The 25,639-nt window shown below is 41.1% G+C and overlaps 1 protein-coding gene across 2 annotated transcripts in view; it reads right to left on the reverse strand.

Moving 5' to 3' along the window:
• Positions 1 to 926: 926 nt before the first annotated feature.
• LOC126212942 (uncharacterized) overlaps positions 927 to 25,639 on the reverse strand; it is a 485,086-nt gene continuing 460,373 nt past the window's right edge. For both annotated transcript variants that reach the window (XM_049940460.1, XM_049940459.1), the window contains 3 exons: positions 16,148 to 16,365; positions 15,754 to 15,880; positions 927 to 1,259 (listed from right to left, as the gene is read on the reverse strand). In XM_049940460.1, the coding sequence (XP_049796417.1) occupies positions 1,101 to 1,259; positions 15,754 to 15,880; positions 16,148 to 16,365 (504 nt within the window). In that variant the 3' untranslated portion in view covers positions 927 to 1,100. The remainder of the gene's footprint in view (positions 1,260 to 15,753; positions 15,881 to 16,147; positions 16,366 to 25,639) is intronic.

A 25,639-nucleotide genomic window follows, 5' to 3' on the forward strand; every position in this document is an offset into this window, starting at 1 on the left:
CCTCTCCTACATCTGATGCTGCCAAGACCTGAACTAGAGCCGTCAAACCTCAGGGTAACACCAACTAGCTTCTGGGCATCAGCAGAGGGCCTTGGCTTCAGAGGCTGCTCACCAGCGTGCCTGAAATCTCAGCCACATCGTGAGCCACCGACCGTCCAATTTACAGTACACATGCTTTGCTACCACAAAAAATTGCTGGCACACTACTGGCCGTGCATGTATCACTGGGCCCCAGGTTTCAGGCTGTTGTGCCACCACTTGCCCACGCTGTTGCCCCACATTGAAGGCCTAACATATCATCACTTGTCACCAATGGGTAGCACATCTAGTACTTTGACAGCCGTGCCATATCGCCATCTGTTGCAGCGTCACTAGTGGTTATAGTGCACAGCTATTGTAATGCAAATTATATCTACTGGGATATTTATTAACAATTTAAATGCATCTGTGACACTGATCTTGATGTATTACAAAGTTCCTCAATTATGCAGATTATTTTGTGTTATTATATCTGCTTTGTTACTGTATCTCTCGCCACCATTTGCAAACATAAGTTTTCAGTCACATTTCTTGTTGCATTGATATGTTCCTTCCCAGTTCTGTGGTGAAGAGAATTTTCCCCCAAATGTATGAACACAGCCTTCTACTGCCTGTAGAATTCACCTGGTGGACGTCCTTTTATGTTCAGTATGTTGTTGAGGTCTAATGGAACCTAATTGCTGGTTGAACTCCACTTTTGAGTTTCATATATTGACTTTTTCAACGTGGATTTACTTAGAATCATAAATTCATTAAATTCATGTTCCTTATTATGAATGTCAATACTGTGTTGGCTGTTTTTATTGTGTGATACCCTTGACCACAGAAACCAATCAAATGTAGTGTGCTGTGAGCAGGATTCCAAGGATGAATGAATAATAATAGGGTAATTTTCTAAAAAAATTTATTTTCTGTAAGAATAATAGGATGAAGCTGAATGATTGTTTAACAACTATTTTAATCCACAAATTAAAGATACATATAAATGTTATAGTTTCATAGATACTGGAAGAATATTTTTTTGACTTATAACACTGATGCTAAATTCTTCTCTCTTCCATTTAAACTTCCGTTTCCTCCGTTATAAAAATGTCCATACTTCGGTTTCCCATGTATTCTTGAATCAATATAAGGGCATATTTCTGGAATTGAATTTCTGTTGATACAAATACCATTTCTTTTAAATGGAATGTGACCACAGATTGATTCTCTACCTCTTCCTGAAATATAAGCAAGGACATTTAAATTTATTTCACACGTGAACTGTTTTGGAGATATTCTAGTGTCTGTAGAGTACCAAAATAAGTGACAATGGTGAAAGGATGTAAGTATAAAAACAAACTTTTAAATTAATGACTTAAAGTATCCCAATAATTCTTGGTTTTTTATTTATAGCGGAATTATTGATAACAAAAAATATATACTCCTCATTATGTTATTATGAGGCAAGGAAAATTAAACTAAAATTATCAGTTTTCTCACGAATTATATGACACACTGAAGAAACAAAAGTGTAAAGTGTGTGATATTGAGTTTCTACTCATGCGTTTTCTTGAAATGGAGTGTGTGTTTTACTGTACTTAATTTATATTACAATAACAAGCTGATAACGCAAAAAACTGTGATCACCTGATTGACATCACGTTTGTCCACCTTTGAAGAACACTAGAGCTGTGTGGCATGAATTCAGGAATTCGTTGGTAGGTTTGCAGACGCCTTGCCACACGTCACGTAGACAGTGTAACTATGAGACGCTGGTTTGTGTGTGTAGAGTTGATGCCCTATAGCGTCCAAGATGTGTTGCACAGATGCAGCTGAGGTTAATTTTGGTGCTCAATACGTCAAAGTACAATCGCTATCATCCACTCAGTCAAAGAAGACCAAAAAAGGAGGAATATAGGAAAAATTCTTGTAGTCGCAAATTTTTGTACAGTGGTAAGGGTAGAGTGTCATGAACAAAATACTAAAAATCCCCACCAGTGGGTTGTGAGCATTGGGATTGGTGGAGTAAAAGTTCACTTTTTTTACGTTTTTCTTGAAGTGAAAATCTTTCCCAGTACAAAATTACATTATGTTAAATATCCTACAAAAGAGGTCCCATTCAGTTTTTGTCTAGGACTTATCGATCCTGCTGTCCCGATGATGAAGGAACCACAGATTATCAAAAATAGTTTTAGAATGGTACAACGAAATTGATTAATAAGCAATATTAGACTGTGTACCATATACAGGTGCAGAAGAGCTACACTGAGGGGTAGATTTTGTTCTGGGGATGCAACAGAGTGGAGGGGGAGGGGGTGGAGGGTCGGGTGGAAACGCAGTGTGGTCACACAGTACCATCCACCATTGGTCTGCAAACTGAAGTGCGATGTGATTATTCCCAATGCCATTATCCCACTACGTCACAAAAAGCAACTGCACGGTGTTTCGCAAGATTATGCAGACTCACCACATTACACCTTATGAATAACAGGCAATGCAGTGGGCAGACATGTGTGGGCTTGCTTACCTCCCACAAAATGTGTTAATCGACGTGGAATACAGATATGAGTTACTAACAGTACTAACGCAACAAACGCATATCGCATGGAATACAGATATGAGTTACTAACAGTACCAACGCAACTAACGCATATCGACAGTCTCTCCGTAATCTCTGTATACTGTTCTACAGTCTAGAGGAATAATTGATTCTTCCCAGCCTGCACGGTGGCTGGAGCATTCTTCCAGGAACGTCGGCTTCCCGCACCATCAGCAGCACTCACTTTTCGTTTTGTGGACAGGCTGTATCTCCCCAACATTTCGTGTCCAATTCCCTTATCCGAATAGACAAAATAACTTCAGTGAGCTCGGGTTTATATAGTGGAGATATTTTAAGTTTATTAAGTAGGTAGTTATTTGTTAAGTGAGTCTTTACGTAAAAATACGTTGCTATAAACAAAGACTGAGAAGAGTGTAATTTCTACGTGTGATGTGGTCTGTGACTTTCGTAGCGTTCGTGTGAAAGGTAAATGTGGAACCTGGCTGCTGTCTATCGTTGAGAGCTTATTGTAAAGCCATGTAACTGCGTTATACTCACTTGGTGGTGAATTAATGAACAACCAGCAAGTTTCCAGAATGAGATTTTCACTCTGCAGCGTAGTGTGCGCTGATATGAAACTTCCTGGCAGATTAAAACCGTGTGCCCGACCGAGACTCCAACTCGGGACCTTTGCCTTTCGCGGGCAAGTGCTCTACCATCTGAGCTACCGAAGCACGACTCACGCCCGGTACTCACAGCTTTACTTCTGCCAGTATCTCGTCTCCTACCTTCCAAACTTTACAGAAGCTCTCCTGCGAACCTTGCAAAACTAGCACTCCTGAAAGAAAAGATACTGCGGGGACATGGCTTAGCCACAGCCTGGGGGAGGTTTCCAGAATGAAATTTTCACTCTGCAGCGGAGTGTGCGCTGATATGAAACTTCCTGGCAAATTAAAACTGTGTGCCCGACCGAGACTCGAACTCGGGACCTATGCCTTTTGCGGGCAAGTGCTCTACCATCTGAGCTACCGAAGCACGACTCACGCCCGGTACTCATAGCTTTACTTCTGCCAGCAAGTTCATCCAATTCTCTCATCATCAGTTCTGTTCCTGGCAGACTGCATACATCCATTCACAATTCCCGGCACTTGCTGAGTGGGCTCTACTAAGTCGACCCACCAACCTCAGAGTCATAGCACATCTTCCAAGGTGTGTGTGGATATGTGTGGTGGAATGGACTGATCATATTGTAGTCTTAGAATAGTAGTCTAGTGTAATGCAGTGCTTGACTTATTGCCATCGCGAATGTGTATGATGTCGAGTGGCAAGGACAGCAGGTGGCCCACAGTAATGTTCTCATAGTCCACAGCTGTCATAGTGCCTATGATTACTAGCACACCTCCTGTGCAATCCCAGCTGTGTGTTCTGCATAGCATAATACAGCCCCAAATGACCTGCGTCTGTGGTGCAGTGCACCCTTCAAGCAGCTGCAATCTGGCTAATAGCTTATCTGGGCCTGACGGTCCAGTTAGTATGAGAAGATACGTGACTCAGTGGTCCAGATGACATGTCTCCATTTATTCGAGGTCCTATGTCGATGATCTCACTCGCACGTCAATTGTAATGAATGATATTGTTGGGTCAACGTGACAACATGTAGAGGTCGTTCCCAGCAAAACCCCTTGTTCAGTAGAGTGTGCTGAACAGTGTGCACCTTCACCAGCATTGCCCTCTGTCGTCAGATCTGCTACTGATCACCATGTGAGATGATTTTCAGAGTGGGCGACCCTCCAGTCTCAGTGGCGTGCACTTCCAACATCACGCTTTCTCAGTCCTTCAACCAATACCTGTAGATTCGCAAACGCGTGACCCACCCCACTAGCTTCCTCATTTCTGAGATGCTCGTTGCCCAGCGACTGGTCATGACAATCTTTGATATGCCAAAGTCACTTACGTCATTGGATTTCCCATATCTATGGCCCACATCATCACTCGACGATTGCTTATTCTTCCCCGCTCCACTTATAGACGGTATGTTTTCCTAACAGCATAATGTACTGAGAAATCCGCCAGCCGCTATCCACTACCGCGCTGAGCAACAGTCATCGTGTTTTGTCCTGTCGTTGTACATTATACAAAAAGATATCACTAGACCAAAATACCAGACTTGGAAAAAATGTCTTCTTGTAATGTCTGACAACTTTTGTGCTTTGATGGTGTTAAATTTATCAATGATTTTCACATGTTGATTTTAAAGAAAAGAGGAAATTACACTACAGGGTAAACACTAATAAAAACTACAGCCGGCAAGTATGGATGCCTGATTCGAAAAGAGGAAAAATATCCTATGAGCATGAGACCGGAAAGGCACTGTTGCCATGGTACACGGCGCTAACGAATGGCAGTTGCTCTGACCATGGGAATTGTCTTCCTTGTGCGTTGCAGACCGTCCGATTGACGCAAGGCACTATAAACACCAGGATGGTCCGGTACTGATATCAGGAACAGGCCGAGATGGTGTGTGTGTGTATGGCAAATGAGGTGGAAACAGTCGACAGGCAGAACAGCTGTACCAAAACAAGTACCCTAGCAGGCACCAACATTTTAAGCGCCTTTTAGGGGTTTGTGTGATCATAGGTCCTTTCAGACAGACGAATATGCTGCGAGGCGGCAAACTGTGCATACACCAGATTTGGAGGACCGGGTTCTACAAGATATTAGGATGAACTGTAGCACAAGCTCCAGGCAAGTGGCCCAACAACATGGTTTCCTCAATGACAACCGCTACTGCCCCTATCACCTAGCTTACAGAATATCAGACCCGCTGTGTGGCTGGATTGAAGAGTTTTTAACAAACAGAACACAGCATGTTGTTCTCAATGGAGAGACGTGTACAGACGTCAAAGCAACCTCTGGAATGCCAAAGGGGAGTGTTATGGGACCATTGCTTTTCACAGTATATATAAATGATCAAGTAGATAGTGTCGTCAGTTCTATGCGGCTTTTCGCTGATCATGCTGTAGTATACAGAGAAGCTGCAGCATTAGAAAATTGCAGTGAAATGCAGGAAGATCTGCAGCGGATAGGCACTTGGTGCATGGAGTGGCAACTGACCCTTAACAGAGACAAATGTAACGTATTGCGAATACGTAGAAAGAAGGATCCTTTATTGTATGATTATATGATAGCGGAACAAACGCTGGTAGCAGTTACTTCTGTAAAATATCTGGGAGTATGCGTACGGAACGATTTGAAGTGGAATGATTATATAAAATTAATTGTTGGTAAGTCTGGTGCCAGGTTGAGATTCATTGGGAGAGTCCTCAGAAAATGTAGTCCATCAACAAAGGAGGTGGCTTAAAAAACACTCGTTCGACCTCTACTTGAGTATTGCTCATCAGTGTGGGATCCGTACTAGGTCGGGTTGACAGAGGAGATAGAGAAGATCCAAAGAAGAGCGGTGCGTTTCGTCACAGGGTTATTTGGTAAGCGTGATAGCGTTATGGAGATGTTTAGCAAAATCGAGTGGCAGACTCTGCAAGACAGGCGCTCTGCTTTGCGTTTCTGGATGAAGTATCGAATATATTGCTTCCTCCTACTCATACCTCCCAAGGAGATCACGAATGTAAAATTAGAGAGATTCGAGCGCTCACGGAGGCTTTCCGGCAGTCGTTCTTCCCGCGAACCATACGCGGCTGGAAGAGGAAAGGCAGGTAACGACAGTGGCACGTAAGTGCCCTCCGCCACACACCGTTGGGTGGCTTGCGAAATGTAGATGTAGACGTAGACCTACGACAAGTAGAACGATTATCAGCATGGATTACCCTCTACAGGAAGGATTTTCCCAATGGTTTTTGCACCAGATCGTCACCATTATTTGATTTCTGCCATCAGTCCTCTTTACTGATGAAGCAACCTTTAGCAGAACTGCCAACATCAACCTGCATTATAGTCATCTCATCGGCATCGGTTCAGCTTGAGTGTGTTGACAGGAATTCTTGGCGAATACATACTTGGGCCAGTTATTATTCCACAACGCCTCGATGGAGGAATGTACCTGAGCTTCTTCAAAATGTGCCTTTGGCAACATGACAGGTTATGTGGTTTCTGTGTGACAAAACAATACCGCATGTCCGCATTACAGCTCACCGACACCCCAACAGCACCTTCATCGGACTCTGGATAGGACACAGAGACCCTGCAGCACCGCCTGCTAGATCACTGGACTTAAAGCCGACAGGTTTTTTTATCATTGGGGCCATCTGAAAAGCGTCGTGTATGTTGCACCGGTTCCTAATGTGTAGTCCCTTCAACAGAATGTTCACAGCGCGTATGACGCAGTTCGGAGAGAGGCTGGAACGTGTCAAACGGTACAGAAATCCATGATTCGACGTGTGAATGCGTGCATGGCGTTGGAACCACTTTCAAGATCTGTTGTGACGTGGATACGATGCCGCTCTGTACTGTGTTCTCGGACAATTTGTTGTCGTTGCACGAACACCGTCAATTTCTGGACACATGTTCCTAGGACATTTCTCCTTCTATCTCATGTGCTCAGCATCTGACAGTGTGTACATGTAACAGTAGCGACCATTAAAATTGCGCTACACCACGAAGATGACGTGCTACAGACGCGAAATTTAACCAAAGGTAGAAGATGCTGTGATATGCAAATGATTAGATTTTCAGAGCATTCACACAAGGTTGGCGACGGTGGCGACAGCTACAACGTGCTGACATGATAAAAGTTTCCAACCGATTTCTCATACACAAACAGCAGTTGACCGGTGTTGCCTGGTGAAACGTTGTTGTGATGCCTCGTGTAAGGAGGAGAAATGCGTACCACCACGTTTCCGACTTTGATAGATTGTAGCCTATCGCGACATTGCCGCTCGCGTTGGTCGAGGTCCAATGACTGTTAGCAGAATATGGAATCGGTGGATTCAGGGGAGTAATGCAGAACGCCGTGCTGGAACCCAACGGCCTCGTATCACTAGCAGTCGAGATGGCAGGCATCTTATCCACATGGCTGTAACGGATCGTGCAGCTACGTCACGGTCCCTGAGTCAACAGATGGTGACGTTTGCAAGACAACAACCATTTGCACGAACAGTTCCACGACGTTTGCAGCAGCATGGGCTATCAGCACGGAGACCACGGCGGTGGTTACCCTTGACGCTGCATCACAGACAGGAGCGCCGGCGATGGTGTACTCGACGACGAACCTGGGTGCATGAATGACAAAACGTCATTTATTCGGATGAATCCAGGTGTTTACAGCATTGCGTTGGTCGCATCCATGTTTGGCGACATCGCGGTGAACGCACATTGGAACCGTGTATTCGTCATCGCCATACTGGCGTATCACCAGGCGTGATGGTATGGGGTGCTATTGGTTACACGTATCGGTCACCTCTTGTTCTCATTGACGACACTTTCAACAGTGGACGTTACATTTCAGATGTGTTACGACCCGTGGCTCTACCCTTCATTCGATCCCTGCGAAACCATACATTTCAGCAGGGTAATGCATGACCGCATGTTGCAGGTCCCGTACGGGCCTTTCTGGATACAGAAAATGTTCGACTGCTGCCCTGACCAGAACATTCTCTAGATCTCTCACCAATTGAAACAGTCTGGTTAATGGTGGCCGAGCAACTGGCTCGTCACAATACGGCAGTCACTACTCTTGATGAACTGTGGTATCGTGTTGAAGCTGCATGGGCAGCTGTACCTGTACAAGCCATCCAATCTCTGTTTGAATCAATGCCCAGGCGTATCAAGGTCGTAATCACATGTCAGTTCTAGTATAATATATATCTCCAATGAATACCCATTTAATATGTGAATTTCTTCTTGGTGTAGCAATTTTAATGACCAGTAGTGTAAATTACTTATAGAAAGCAAGAAACACTGTACTTGTGGGATTGATTAAATAAAGAAGATTGGGCTATATAGATGGAGCATTATGTTTCGTCAGCCAAATTTTCAACAAAAAAACGCAAACGGAATTTATTTTGCCATATTGTTATCAGTGGGAAACTGTGTACATTAGAACATCATACAGTTACCTGCAACCTTATCCCAGAACGTGTCAAGCAATAACTGCAGTCAACAAGCCTCCATATGGTGCATCATCGGAGAAACTTTCTGTGCCACTGTCGTGCTTCCCCTTTCCTGATTCCTTCCCGAACGGTATACAGAAGAATGGATGTCGGTATGTTTCCGTATAACTTCAGATTTCCTTGATTTTCTGATGATGGTAATTTCATGAGCTATGTATGCGAGGAAGCAATACGTTGCCAGATTCTTTTTCAAATCTCAGAATTTCATCAGTAAACGTTTATATGCCTCATAACGTGTGCCAGTGAAGATGATGAACGTTTTCGTGAGCTTCTAGTGTTTTTCAACTGGACTTGCGATCTTCTTTCGATTTTTCTCTTCTTTTATAATCCTTAAAGGCTCGCATTTTTTCAGAATACAATATTTTACTTTTCTGCATTGTATTGACTTACGATACACGTAAGTAATGCGTAAAAGCTATTATGTGATCTTTGGCACTTAGATGCATATTTTCATTTTTTTTCTGTGACATTGAAATTCTCTCTTCTGAATTCAAGCTGAGCAGCCCCAGCTCCTGTTCTTTCCATCAGCTGCGAGGTATTATCTATAGGTATGTCAATCGGCCAAGAAAATAAAAGCCAGTATCTTTTCCCTGCCCAATATTTATTCTGCATCTAGAAGCATGGATCATGCCCACTCGCCTATGTAATTATGATAGGCTGCCATAATTTGAGGACGTTGTGCTGAAATGGTCTTCTTCCCATGTGCAGAGTATCATTTTAAATATAACACATGTTGCACTCCATGAGAAGTCGATGCTTCAGCAACTGCTGAATTTTCCACTCATTCTGTTACAATAACGCCATCATCCTTCTAAGATGAAGATTTAAAAATCCCATTCGCATTTCGTTAGCTAGCTCTTGCTTTGGAGAAATGAGGCAAGATTTGAGAACTCCCTCCACAAACTTGTTCTGCTGGGAAAGTCAGAACATCAAATCCCCAGAAGAAATGCTGTGGCACTAGCCTTACTTCCAGTGTTAAATCTTCTACATCTAAATGAGTGAGGTGGCAGCTTTACCAAACTGTTCTGCTTTTGCATTTGGCGACTTTTCTTGATAAAAAGAAGAATTTACAAAACATCCAGAAGTGGAGGACAAAACGAAAATTTGTATTCAAATCGTTTCCGCCTGATAAGTTGCTAGCGAGTGTGTCTCTCAAAATATTTTATCATCGATTCCTCACAAGGCTGATGCTGAGAAACAAAGAGTTTATTACATTTGTCTCTTACTCTTTCAGTAAAGGATCTGTTTTACCACAACTTGACCTTTCCAGCAAATTTATTACTTTCACTACAGTGTAGGTATCTGAGTATTTGTCCTTCTCATCGAATTCCATACAAGCTCGTACCTTGTGTCCACACTGGAAACGCTGTGTAGCCTCTTACTGACGAGACGGTTACAACTAATTAGGATGACGATGCTGAGGAAACACATTATTTCCTGAGACGCTGTGTGAGGATTTGGGAAGTTCTTAGAAGGTGTGCAGGTGTTTGACTCTTCGACTAGGAATTGTGTGAGATCATCATGAAAGAGTAACTCCCCACTACACTTGTCAACACATGTGCACGAGCTTCAGTCAGGAAAAAGTTCCAGTTTAGAAGTTAGTGCACCATAAGTATAAATACAGGTTTTCTGCTTATTTCCGAATTTCTCAAATCTGCTTCTGTTTTTGAATCTATCAGACTTAATTTAAGCTTTGGCCTGGAGTCGCCGATGGTTGAGACTGTCTGGTTTTCCCCCTTCATAGTCATCATCCGCATCTGAGTCCCCATCCGGCGGAACTGCTGGATCAGGGGGACTGTGTACGTTCCAACTGTCTGGGGGGACAGGATGTCTCGGACATCCTGCTCAGTCAGACCTGGTTGCAAACATTCCGCGATACCCCTGTTACGAAACAAAAGAGAGATAAGAAGCGAAGTCATTTTTTACCCTGCCAGCTGCCCAGTCTGTGCACATGGACCTGACTGAAAAACTCAGTTTGTAAACAGAATGTAAATCGATGGATAACAACTTCTTTCAAACCAAACCCACAATACACATATTTAGATCTACTGCAAACAGTTTCACCCGGAAAAACAAAGAACTCCTTCATATAACAGTACTTACTTCACATCAGTATGCTACATTTCTGTTGTTGAACCACTACCTATAATACACACTGTCACAAACACAATGGGAATGCTAACAATGAAGTGTGAAAACTAAGAATGTAGAAATCAAACCTCTCTGACAAGACTACATTGTCACCAACGCTAAAAATAATTTGCGTCAATATGGACCTGACTGCTTAACCTTTTTGTAAATTACCTCTTCCACACATCAAATAATTTTGCTTGTGATCTTTCAAAGAATCTTCCTGGCATCGACACGTTTTGTGCGGGTGTTCAATTTAAGATCACCCTGTAGGCAAACTCCAAGTAATTTCGTGGCTGTTTCTGTTTCCTATTATTTTTCATCATGGCTGTACATTTCACGAAATTTTCTGCGAGTACAACTTTCAGATATACAAGCACATCACCCGTGAGTAGCCATATACAGCTTCAGTCATTATCCACAATCGATGTGGCTGAGCACACGTCAGTACACCTTGCGGGGCGGCGGGTAATGATGGGAATTATATAAACTGATTAGACGCCTTTTTACGAGAGCCTGGCAACTATTCTTGTGGTCGGCCAGAAAGCGATGGAGAACATACTGACCATAGTTTCCAGCCTGCACATCCACATTCTTGTGCAGCCCACTGAAAGAAGTGTATCTATTCTCTTTTTGCTAAGCGGGATCGGGACTATCATCATAAATGAAATTTTAGAGTTCTAGTTTATACTTATATTTGGTAAAGTTTCACACACATAACATTGTCAATGCCATTATGTTCATACTGACAGTAGATCTTTGTTTCCTAAACAGCACTATTAGCATTTCAGAGGCGAGCTCTGTGGTAAATTGCTACCATATTGTCTTTCGCCCTGACTACTGATACTTAATTAAATTAAATGCTCGCCACAAAAGTGGAAGATAATTTCCCTATTTGCCACGCCAATTTGTAAATATCACGGACGGCACACTAACAATTACATTGGCGACAATCTAAGCGATCCAGGACGGTGTACAGTCCTCGCGAGTCCACTACCAATTATTACAGAAAATCAGCGTTAACAACAGCCCGTCTTTGACGTCATCCGAGGGAGCGCGCAATACGGCATTTGAGTGACGTGGTTCGTACAGTGGCTGGGTGCGAAGTGAAGCCTCTCAGGCTGTATTTGTATACGTGGCGCAGCGGACGGCCGAGGGAACACCTGCTGTCATCCGCCCTATGCACACAGCAGCAGTCTCTAAACGGCCGCTTTCTCTGACACATAATCTTTAATAACCTAATTATGAATTAATTTAGGACATCTTCATATTTGCCTGCATGTAGGCACGTTGATTGAAATTACAGAAAAATTTTCACCTCGATTGCTTAAAAACTTCGCCTTCTACAATTTTTAGAGCGGAACTGACAGCAGATCCTTCCCACTGAACTATAACCTTAAGAGACCTTGTACTGGTTGTTATTACCAGTACGGTCCTAAAATTTGTTATATCTTCATTATTTAATAGGTTTTATCATGTGCTGTAAACAAAATTTTCTAGCATTACAATTACAGATACTTAATCTGCTACAAACGGGTATGTTTCAGTTACAAATTTAGTTTTCATTAAATTATTCGACAACTATTAGCAGTATCTTAATGTGGTCACGTAATTATTATTTTTAAGTTGAACTCAAACCTTACACAAATTTGTACATTTCTAAGTATAATATTTAGCGCCTTCAATTTTTCTTAAAAACGTAGATTCTGACCACAATTTTTATTTAATCAAATTTAGACTTCCACCAATTAATTATGACCAATTTCTTGCTTCATAGCTTTATTATTTAGCGCCATTTAATTTTTTCTTAAAACGGTGTATTTATGATAACTACTGATCTTTTCACCCACACACTTGGCGTTTAAAACATGATTACATTAACATATATCTTGAAAAAAGTTTGAAAACGGCAGTTTTAACTTTTAATTTCGTTCTTAATTATGACGCAATACTTGTGTGCTACGCGCAGACGCTTTACGGTGACGTGGCGCTTCTCGCAGTGAACTGGGTTGAGTCCCGGCACAATCACTCGTCTCTGCATCTCTCAAACGATACAGCCCTTGTTTCGCTACAACCTCTCACTAAGGTGTGTACAAATTCCAGCTGTAGCAGCCTCCTTTACTGGAAGCCCTGTGCTGCCGAACCCAGGACCCAAGTCAGTCGGACCCCACTGTCAGACTGTGTACCTTAACCTAATGTGTGCTAGACGGGACAACGCTGACCGCCAGCCACGATGGCAGCACACTTACGGACTTAGCCACATTTCACCAAACGAGGCCAGCCTGCAGCACGGGAGTGCTCACTGCAACCAAGCAGCACCACGAGCGTCGGTTTCTGGGAGTGGAATAAATATACCGATGGTATGGCTGCCACTGGCAAACTGTTGGGCAACAACCTAGAACCTACGCACCACCCCGCCGTAGCCAAATCCCAGGTGGAGAGCTGAAGGCCTTCCTGACCACTAGGAGCCTGGACCCACCATCCTCCCTGAAGCTCAATCACGATTGACCTTAGAAAATTGAGTCAGAAGCCTTCTTGTCACTCCTACAGCTGAATCAAAGACCTCGTCTCCAGCTGCAGCATACAGCATCGAATTAGATAAGGCTGACTGGATTGACTGCACTGTATTACTGTATATCTCTCATGTTCCGCATGCAAGCGTTATGACTGGCAAATGGCAGCGCTGTATGGCACACTTCGTTAAGCCAGAGGAACCTGTCGACTTGTTACAGTTTTGGAAAAATGTTGATGATTACGCTAGCATGAGTCCCGTAAGACGCACACAGTACAACTTAATGGGACAGAGTAGACTGTGCACAGAGCTAGCATCAGTTAAGTGTTAAATATGACAAAAATTTGTTCCTTATGTGAAACAGTAAACTGAGGCAAGATTTCTCAGTATTACACATAAGAATTAGAAGTAATGTTTTAACATTGCAGTTGCCTATGTTTTTGTTGTTGTGGTTGTTGATACCATTGTTGTTCCTGTTTCGTTTCTCTGTTGTAATTGTTACATAGATATTCCACAGTGCCAGAATGAGAAACATAGGGGGTTACCACGTGGGAAGCTGTGCAGTCTTTGTTCTAAAAATGGCTGAAATGAAGGCAAATATTATAGAACTACATACACAGTGGAATGCTGTAAGTGAGGATAGGGCTTCATTCGGTTTGACCAATTCCACACTCGATTCAATCCGTGGGCGTAGAAAATTCCCTGACCAAACTGGGAATCGAACTGCGGCCCAGAGGATTGACAATCCATCATGCTGACCATTCAGCTACTGGAGTCGGACAGTAAAGACTGTGATGAGAATCTACAACAGTGACGATTGTGTTGTGGACAAAACACATATTGATTTAAGTAGCTGTACTCCTAGATTCTCATTCGAACCGCACAAAAATTTCTTTTCATTAGAATGTCGTGCACAAAAAATATGTACTTTCAGTAAATTATGAATCCGAGATTTACAAGCGATGAAGCAAACATTACGCCTGTAACTGAAGTGTTATTAAATTGAGAGTGACTTTCAGAAGACTGTTAAAATAATGATATGTCTATAAAGACTCTTTAGAGGATATCTTTGAGTGTCCTCCTTTAAAAGTTTACACTAGACGGACAACTCATAATATTATTGATTTCAATGAAGTCTAATTGGAGGAGACTTTTTAGTAGCTGTATATTAAAATTAATAGCAGTCACTCATTTTTAATGATATCTTCAAGGTGGTTAGACAATGGGTTAAAGTTTTCTACATAAGATGTTCACAATATGGACACAGTTGTAAAGGATTCAGCATGACTTCCTTTCTACCGTTTCCAGCAAAGTGTGTTTTTAAATATTGGTGAGTTTTTCGTTGGGGCAACAGTTCCTCTGTTCCACATGTCTGCTCCACAGAGCTTACCTATATCCATTAACACGTAACATGTTTTCAGCCATGATCTCAAGTGTTCAAACAGGCAGGGTTTCATAACTGTAATCTATCAGTGTAAGTAACTGATTCCATAGTTATATTTCAATTACTTTGATACATTAGGATAGCGGATATTTTATAATAACTGAATTACAGCTGCCTGCCTAATTCTTGTTACTGCTGAAAACTTTTAACAGACAGACGTTTGTTTAAGTTCTGCATGCAACTATATGTTTTTCAGAAGCTTTCTGAGATACAAAGCTAGTTTCTTTTCTAATGTATCGTAGACTACATTTGGTTCTGCCCTATTTCTTGTAAGACGTTGGTGCTCTGATATTTATAATCACTAGTAATTTACTACAGAATACAGTGCTGATGGCTGTAATGTGTGCTTGTACAGTATAAATTTGCTTTAGTGTTATCGTGGAGATTCAATAGAAGGGAGAGAACAAGATACTGTTGAAGTATAAAACTACTTCTATAAAATGACACCAAGAAGAGCACTGAATTCAAAGTTCTCATGGCACAAGCAGATTTCCATATTCAGTGTCATACTTTTCAACAGGACACATCACAGATAAGTTTGGGACTTGACATAGACATGGATCCACAGAAATATGTTGCAACGTGTGCACCTATTACTGCCAGGCCAGCATGTATCTAGAAACTACTAGGAATTGAACTAACTCATCTATATCAAAATACCAGTGACACATCACATGTGATTGTCTTTATCTGGGTACATTCGTCTCAGAAATGTTAAAGTAACTAACTTACCATCATGTTCACAAAAGTAGCTTTTAAAACCGACTTTTAAGTAATTATGTTTTGTTATGTATTTGAAACTTCTATTTCTTCTCGTTATCAGTGATGGTGCATCCTTTCTTTATTCTTTTTTTCATATATTTCAGAAAGATTTGAGAAGTAAAGACGTTCTTTGGAAATGTATTTTGGAAATTCTGCCTAATGCGTATAATTCAAACATGGGCAGCCATTCATAACAGCAGGCAAATGGAAAATCACCTACCTGTGTGTACTCTGATATGAGATGATAATTTTCAATAAATCTTGACTGCAATAAAGTAGCTAACTCGTTGTCTTCAAATGGCTGCTGCGTACTTGAGTCTCTGGCCAGGTAAAGGAGGATGTATGTCCTGTAGGGAGTAAGAGAAATCGAAAGTTACATTTCTCATATTACATTAGAAATACGAAAGTTACCAAACTTTTTCCATTGTCAAACTTACGATTTTAGCATAATATTGAAAAGTACAGTCTGTGTAATATTTTATAAGCTGCATTATGTTTAATTCAGATTTCATGTGAGAAAACAATACGCCTCATGTCAGAAGAACTATGGCATCATCTACAAATATTATTTGGTAGTGCAGAAAGCAATCCATAGATTATTCTTTCCTTGTTACCTGTTGACACCACTAATCCTGTCAGCAGCATGAATCTGCAAAGTAACTACATCAGAGCTGTAGCTACCACTTTCTGTGTTAACTACTGTGAGTGCGTTCTGTGGCAAAATTGCTTTTGGAGGATAAGTGTGGCCTATTATCCGCGATTCATCACCCAGAGTCACTGTCTTCGCAGATACGGCCACGGAGTATGTCCTGGCAGCTGACAAACCTGTAACCTGAGAACGAATACATTTGCATGAGAATACTAAGAAACCATTCCAAATGGAGGCTTATGTTTTTTTGTTGTGCACACACAGCGCTGCATAGAATATCAATGAATAAGTTTACAACGAGGCCTGGAGAAGATGAATTTTGACACAGAACATCTTTAATGTTGTTGTAGTGTTCTTTACACCAGATATGAATATACGATGACCTGAGACAGAAACAAAAGGAGAGTGAGCGGAATAAGCAGAGAAAAGTCTCATTAATAAAGAACTGTTAGTGTCAGATGTACATTATTTTTATATTTAAAGTGCAGAATTGAAGGAGCCACGTCAGAAAAAAATGCTACCTTGCTTTGAAGTGAAATATGATTTGGTGACACATTTTTTACATTAAGTTATGGGCAATTATGTAAAATTAAAAACTCATGCGAAGAATAGCGTATGGACTAGAAAGTGAGATGTTTCTATATTTCCATAAAAAAATTTACACGGAAGAAAATTATAAATTATAGAAATATATGAAATTATATTCCTCAAGAACACTAATAAGAAATGATAAGACTTGTCTGTCTATATGATGCACTGAATAATTTCAAAATAAATTTGTGAAACTAAAATATATTTTTTATCCACCTACAGGTACCACGTATAGAAAGTTGATGTACACTACAAGCCATGAGTTTTCTGGATCTGAAAGACTGTGATTATGATCATGATAATCTTTTTGATTATATCCATCTTTGTTCTTTGGAATAATAATCTGAATAAAGTATTTAGTGCCTGTTTACATTAGTAGCTGGATATTATCGAGACTGCTTTCCCCTTGCATGTACACCATAAAAAACAATTGATTGGCTACACACAACATATTTGACTGTTTCATTAAAGAACAGAAGAGAAACACTACCTTTTGAAAATTTTAATAGTAATGTACAGGATGTTCTGCTTGAAAACTACAGATTACTTAGGAATAAAGGAGACAACTCATCGAATGGCAGAAGCGCTGCATTGTCGATAGGCACACAAACAAAGGGTACAGTACTGGGATGGCTTAAGAAATGCACTTCCTTTTTCTAGCTCTAGGAAAAACATCCACATGAGTGCACAACACAAATGTGCACAGATGTCTCCCTACATAATGCTCAATCGACTGCCAGCTCTTTGCTGGCCTACAGTAAGTATACTGGGGTGTGGTGGGGGTATGGGGTTGGGTGAGGGGTGGAGAGAAGTGGGAGGCTGGGAGGAAGTTTGGGGAAGCATCTAGCGGTTTGTGGGAGAGTGGGGAGACGTCTATGGGCTACCTAGGGGTGCAGGTAAGGCAGCAGGTGTCACAAGGCTGGCCACATGATTTCCTAGACTAGGGAGTAAGATAACCGCACACGTTTAGTTGATGTAGGGGTACTGGGTGGGGGAAAGCACACACACACACACACACACACACACACACACACACACACACACACACACACACACACGCACGCACGCACACCAACACTTACACACACACACACACACACACACACACACACACACACACACACACACACACGCACACACTACTGGGTGCAGGTGGAGGGGCAGCGAGTTACCTTAGCTTTCGACCTGAAGATTGCAGGAGCAAAAAACGTGCTGTAAGGATAGCTCCCATCTTCATAGAGAATATGGTGGTGGCGGGGAGGATCCAGATGGCATGGGTTGTGAAGTTGTCATTGAAACCTCGCATGTTGTAGCACTGGGTGGTCCAGCCAGTTTTTGCTGACAGTCTGGTGGTGGCCATTCATTCTATTTGACAGCTGCTGTGTTATCAGACCAATGTAACACGCTGTGTACTGTCTGCAACAGAGCTGGTATACAACATGGCTACTTTCGCAGCTGGCCCAGGCTCAGATACGGTAGGATAAGCCTGTTATGGGACTTGGGTAGGCCGGGCTGAGTGGCTGAATTGGGCTTCCCAAAGTGGTTTTCCACCACCTACCCAATCTCCACAAAATCGTAACCCATTCCTTTGCCACTCCCATCCCTAATCCTCTGCCACAGGGATTATACTGCTGTGAAATGTCCAGATGCAAGACCTGGCTAATCTACTCACTGACTACAGCTTACTGCAGTACTGTCAGAGGTTTATCCTAGCCCATGAGAGGCCAGACCACTTGTGAAAGCAGCCATGTTACATACAAACTCCGCTGCAACCACTGCACAGCGTGTTACATTGGTATGACAACCAACCAGCTGTCAACTAGAATGACTGGCCGCCGCCAAACTGTTGCCAAAAACAAGGTAGAGCAGCCAGAGGCACAACATGCAGCAGAGCACAACATATGGCTTCTTCACAACCCATGCCATCTGTATCCTCTCTATCACCACTTGCTTTACTGAAATGCACATTTGGGAGCTATTCTTACAGCATATCCTTTGATACTCTAACCAAGGCAACTTGTGCCTCAACCCCCCACCCACTACCCAATTGTGTGTGTGTGTGTGTGTGTGTGAGAGAGAGAGAGAGAGAGAGAGAGAGAGAGAGAGAGAGAGAGAGAGAGGGGTACACCATCCCATGTCCCAGAACCCCCACCCAACCTGTCCCCACATCAGCTAATTATGTACTGTTATCTTACTCCCTAGTCCACGAAACAGTGTGCTCAGCCTTCTCCACCTGCCCCTCTATCTGCACCCCTAGGTATCTCACAGACGCCTTGCCATTCTCCCACAAGTCGCTTGGCACTCCCCAACCACTCCCTGCCTCTGGCCTCTCTCCATCCCTCACTCCACCCTACTGCACACCTCTAACAATGTAGAGACACAGGCATGTGCAGGTGAGTGATTGTGTGTATTTGTATTTGTGTGCATGTTTTTTTTTTCTTTCAGCTAGAAAAAGGATGTGCATTCAAGATGCTAGCCGAGTTCCCTACCATTTGTTTGTGTCCCTATCGACGAAAAAGCACTTCTGCCTTTCGCTGAGTCATCAACTTTATTCCTAAATAATTGTTACTTTTTTTATTTTCATTAGTTATACTGTATCCATTGATCACTCTGATAATTCACAGAGGAAGCTATTTAGCATGTAACAACTTTCTATACGTAGAAAAGTTGTAAAGTATGAAATGTACACCCTAAATATATTTCCGACTAATTTATCATTCAGTATTAAAGAGAAACACAATTTCCATAAACACCAAATATATTCAAAAATTACGAAGTTATTCAGTTAAGGAAACTCTTCACTTGTATTAGCATTTTCATTCTCCACAATGTATTTCGAGTTTATATTCTCTCTTAAACTACGTTACATTGGAACTCTACACTTACAGTGACTCTAAAGTACTTCTTTTCATTTATTTCGTGTAATGTCTCACATAATATACTGAGAAATGTGACAACTGCATCAGGAACGCGGTTTTCTTAGTTCAGAATTGTGATATTATGGGTAGTTGCCTCATGGAGCCTTCAGCTAACAGAGGCGGCATTGACTATGTGTTAAGTTGGTGGCTGAGAAGGGCTGGCTACACTAGCACAGAGTGCTGCTGGATGTGGTAATTTTACTGGTGGGTCCAAACAGGCATTAGTGAAGCGGTTACTTTAAATGAATATGTATGTAAAAGGTCATTAACAGAAGTTGTATGAAATTGCTGTGGGAGTGTGAATATTAAGTGTAAGACATTTGTATCCAAAAACAAGTTTCTAGAGGGCAAGAAGGTTCATTTTCTTGTCTGGACATTTGTTATGTAATTTAAATGCAACTACTTCATACTGTAAAATCAGACACTATCGCACTCATGAATTCTGTCAACAGTTTATGTGGTAATGTGTCACTTTTATAATGAGAGGTCACAAACTGATCACAATTACTGTAATATTATTTATCTAACCTCTGTATATAAAGGGCCATGTTTCGGTTGGAGCAAACACAATGGCGACTACAGTGAACGAAAACATACGATGGATATTGCTTTTCCATGGGAACTATGTTACAGGCCTCATTAACAAGCTAACATAAAAGCAATTACAGCATAAAAATTGCAGCTGTTAGGTGAGCTCATTCTAACTTCATGCATGATTCAATGATAAGCAAGTTACAACAGTTAATTATGAATACTACACAGTACAACAGAAATTAATAACACTTAAACCACTGAAGTAATCACAGCATATGAATTATTTAACAAAAAGTGACAATGTCAGCACAGACTACAACAAGCCACGTTCCAAATTCTCTATGTCTCTCAAAAGTTACAGACTATTTCATAAAAGTCAAATACGCATATGTGCCAGAATCATAAATCCTCCACAAGCTACAGGTAATAAGAAGGCCATCATAGTTCCTCGTCTAATTGTACCAGGTAATGATCGTTTAGATTTAATGATTAGATTTACTTTAAATGAATATGTATGTAAAAGGTCATTCACTAAGGTTGTATTAAATATCTGTGGGAGTGTGAATATTAAATGTAAGACTTTTTTTATTTAAAAACAAGTATCTAGAGGGCAAGAGGGTTCATTTTCTTGTCTGGACATTTGTTATGTAATTTAAATGCAACTACTTCATACTGTAAAACCAGACACTATCGCACTCATGAATTCTGTCAACAGTATATGTGGTAATGTGTCACTTTTATAATGAGAGGTCACAAACTGGTCACAATTACTGTAATATTATTCTTCTAACCTCTGTATATAAATGGCCATGTTTCGTCTGGCCCACTCACTCACTGACTCATTATCGAACAGAGCAAGCCTCTAACGACAGAAACTTGAAATTTATAGAGGATGATGATTTTATACTGTAGGAATCGCTTATGAAGGTATTTTTCGAATTTCCACTACTTAGTGAGTGAAAAAGGGACAGATATGTTTTTGAAAATATTTTCTATTAACGCAATTTTGAGGCCAGATCTATGAAAACTGGTATTTGGTTTCTTGGTCAGAACGAAGAAATACGTTTCTTAGCATTATTGAAAATGTAACCACATATGGGGTTGAAATGCTAGGTGAAACACTTTTTGAAAATAAATAATTGTAAAAGAACTACTAAAGTATTTTTAAAGCTACATCTATGCAAACTGGCATTTAACATCTTGGTTACAAGTAAAAAAGTGTTTCTGGAAATTTGACCCCTATAGGGTTTGAAATAGCGACCTAAGTGTTTCATGACATATTTCATTATGGACACACTCTCCAAGCTAAATTCATGAAAATTTGCATTTGACTTCTTGGGTAGACAAAAAACTACATGTATCACTGTTTTAGGAAATTCAACTGGTATGGGGGTGGAATAACGGATGAGAGTGGAAATATTTCATTATGCTAACATTTTTGAAGCTAATTCTATGAAAATCTGTGTTTGGCTCCTCTGTTAGAAACAAAAAAATATGCATGTCACTGTTTTTGGAAATTGAGTCCCTAAGAGGGTGAAATAGGGAGGTGAAATGTTTTATGAAAATATTTCGTTGTGAAAGCATTTTAAAGCAAAATGTATCAATACTGCTGTTTGACTTCTCAGTTACAAAAGAGTGAAATAGGAATTCACTGTCTTTGGAAATTTAACCCCTATAGGGGTGAAACAGGGAAGGAAAAACTTTTTGAAAATGTATCGCCATTAATGCAATTTTAAAGATCGACCTATGATTTATTTTCCCAGACAGAATTAAAAAGTACTAACTTCAGCATTTTTGGAAATTAAATGGCAAGGGGGTAAAATAGGGACGAAAGTTGTTTTGCATATGAATAATAAGTAAGGAACTATTAAAACATTTGTAAAGCAACTGGTATGAAAAGTGGTATTTGATCTTTCAGCTAAAAATGAAAAAAGTACGTGTTTCAGTGTTTTTGGAAATTTGACCCCCCAAGGGAGTGAAATAGAGGATGAAATGTTCTATGACATTATTTCATTATGAAAACGTTTTCAAAGCGAAATTATGAAAATTTGTAAATAGATTTAGTGTCGGAAATATAAAGTAACGTGTTTCACTGTTTTTGTAAATTCATTCCCTTAGGGGGTGAAAATATTGAAGAAAATATTTACTTGTATGAAAAAATATTTATAGCTAAATCTATGAATACTGGCATTTGACTTGTCAGTTAGATGTAAAGAACAGGTTAGGGGGATGAAAGTTTCTTTGGAAATATCAACTAGTAATTGATCCAAAATTTCGTCTCCATTTGCTCCCACACAGACTCGTGATGTCACATGTTTTGAATACCCCATTTGTATTCGGCCCGTGTCCATTGTTACTACCACCCCATGGTAAGCATCTTCTTCAGCACCAGAAGCTAGGTAGCGTTTAGTTTCACAACGGCCTCTTACCGATGAAAATTATTAGCGTGTCTAGCGATTTCTATGGGCTTTCTTTACGGTGTTTTATAGTATCTGCTTGTGGCTGCCAGTACTTGAGTGTTACCAAAACGAGTCCCATGGTCTCCTTGTCACAAAGCATGTTCCGTAAGAACAGCTATGTCAGTTTCTCCCCTTCTACAATTGCTCAGGTGTTGTTATAGCTGTTTGCCGACCGATATTTTAGTTGTGCCAAAGTATACGCCTCCACAACTGCCCAATGTCCTGCAAACTCCGGCTATTTGCAGCGGTTTGGGAGCACCCTTGGCCGAATGAAGATGTTCCTGTATCTTCTGGATGGATTTGCAGATTACAGCGATATTTCATTTACTCACCATCTTTCCTGTGCCGTCAGTAATGTATTTTATGAACGTCAGGAAAACCTTGAACTACGCAGACACCTGTACTTCGTTATGACCTTTTCATGTCTATCTTAACGTCTTTGTTATTTCTGCATACGGATATTCGTTATTTAGGAATGCATTGGCGAGATACTAAAATGATGTGTCCAGTAGCTCTGGTTCACAGATGTACCTCGCTCTATCCACCGACGTTTCTGTAAAACATCGCTTTTTGTCGTGGATGATGGTTTCAATCCCAGGGTAGGAACGGTCGATGGACATTCGATTTCATTTTACAGTGTGAGCCATGATTCCATCTTCTTTCCAGAACCCATCCATCTACCTCCTACTCCATACCGAATTGAATATTTGGATTAAAACCATTGACATGCTCACGAAAACAAATTATTTCTAGTCCATGATGTCTTCACAACAACAACACATCCGCGTAACGAAACCACATATCCCGTTTTGTTGTTTTGCTATCACTGTGATAAACGGGCTTCGAATAGCCACACATCATCGCATTGGAATAATGTGGTCGTGAGGCAATATTTAAAGAATTCTGAGATACTGACAGGAAAAATCCGATTCAGTTGCTCCAACACTTCGCGAAGCGGAATGACGGTTAAACAGCGGTTCCACATCAAAAAATAGTCAGAAGTGTGTGGAATCTTATCGGACTTAACTGCTAAGGTCTTCAGTCTCTAAGCTTACAAGCTACTGAACCTAAATTGTCCTAAGGACAAACACACACACCCCTGCCCGAGGGAGGACTCGAACCTCCGCTGGACCAGCCGCACAGTCCATGACTGCAGCGCCTGAGACCGCTCGGCAATCCCGCGCGGCGGTACCACATAAAAAGTGACTTTTTCCTCCCGTTATGTCTCGATCGCAGCAAGACTAAACTCAACACATCTTTCTGAGCGCTCTCTTTGACTGACGACTTGTTTATTAACCATCCAAGACTCCTGAGGATATTGTCACTAGGTCAATTAATCCACTTCCTGTATGTCTGAAGAAATAATATATCCATAACCTTAGTGTGATAGTGGGCCACATTCCATAGCTCCTGTTGCATTGCCGTTGACAGCAGGAAGAATGTAATACTGTTGTCCTCATTCAGGTGATTAGGAGCCTTCCTATCGCCCACAGTTACGTTACTGCTAGGAGCTAATACTCTTACTGCTTCTGTACAGATTTCATCAACTGTTACCGGATCCACTCTACGAATGTCTGCTTCTACAATGGGTGCAATTTCTCCCCTTTGTACATATCACAGACCAATGGTAAAATTTCCGTCCTGGAAAGTACAGATCTCTCATAGATAAAAAGTATTCGGATAAATTGATAAGTGTAGGAAACGTCGAAATGCCATATCGTCTGATTGAGTTGCAAATTATCAAATTTCTTCTTCTATAAGACGATGTCAAACGCGTTTTCCCATAATACCATGCATTAATCTGTCAATTTTATCAGCGTCACCACAATTTATTATCGCTTAGTGCCTCACTATAATCTGTCAATTTTGTTGCAGTCACCAGTACACAGTTTATTATCCTACAGTGCCTGACAATAATCTGTCAATTTTGTTCAAGTCACCACTACACGGCTTATTATCCCAAAGCGCACACAGTGATCTGTCAGTTTTCCTGCAGTCACCAGTACACCTTCCGTTATTGGCAGTAATATAGAGAGATATTCACTTACAGTTGCGAATAGCCCTTCACACAAGGGCCTAAGATGTTAGGGTTTCAACAAAAATAAATCATCCAGCAATGACATGATAGCCCAGAAAACACCCTTAGACAATAGAAAATGACACACTACGTAGGAGTCATACAAATTAGTCGCAAATTGATATTCATAGACGTATGGACGGAAAATGCCAAGCTGTAATTTTTGGAGGCCAGCGGATGAACCTGTAACTCTGCAGAGCAGTTTCAAGCCACAGCTGCCAGGGAGAATAGACAGCTAACTTGTCGCTGTTGAGCCATACAGTATCGGTAAATTTCATTCACCATACTCAATTGGACAGTAACTCTGCCTCATAGACAGCTGTGTGGATAAGATTCACTGGTATCAGCATTTCAGAGAAGACGTGTAGTTCGGCCCAAAGAAACCAGTTGGAAGAACCGGCGATAATCACTCAGCATTTGAATATTAGAAATGCCACTATCTGGAGAGTGAGTGAACGAGTGCTGAACACAGTGTCAAGGAGGAAGTGGTCGACCTAGAGATATGACAGAACTTGAGCACCGAGCAATCGTCAGAGGGGCACTGACAAACCTAAATTCGTCGTTATCATCAATCTGACGTGCAACTGGCACTCCAGAGACCACAAGGACCATCAATAGGCGGTTTCACACACAGGGAGAGAAGGGGAGAAGCAGTACTTGCAGTTCACGTACGAAAAAGCTTTAGTCACAATTTTAAACTATATTAAGGGAAAAAGCTTTAGTCACAGTTTTAATTTATTTTATACGCGAGGTGTAAGTACTGCTTGTTTTTGTACTGTTAAACAGTTTTCAGTCTTCAAATTGTTTTTCTATGCTTTTAAATAAAAAAATTACCCTGTCAGCTGTTGTCTAATAAAATTTTACCTGTAAATTCATAT

This window comes from Schistocerca nitens, chromosome 11 (assembly GCF_023898315.1).
Source record: "Schistocerca nitens isolate TAMUIC-IGC-003100 chromosome 11, iqSchNite1.1, whole genome shotgun sequence".
In the NCBI taxonomy this organism is placed as follows: Eukaryota; Metazoa; Arthropoda; class Insecta; order Orthoptera; family Acrididae; genus Schistocerca; species Schistocerca nitens.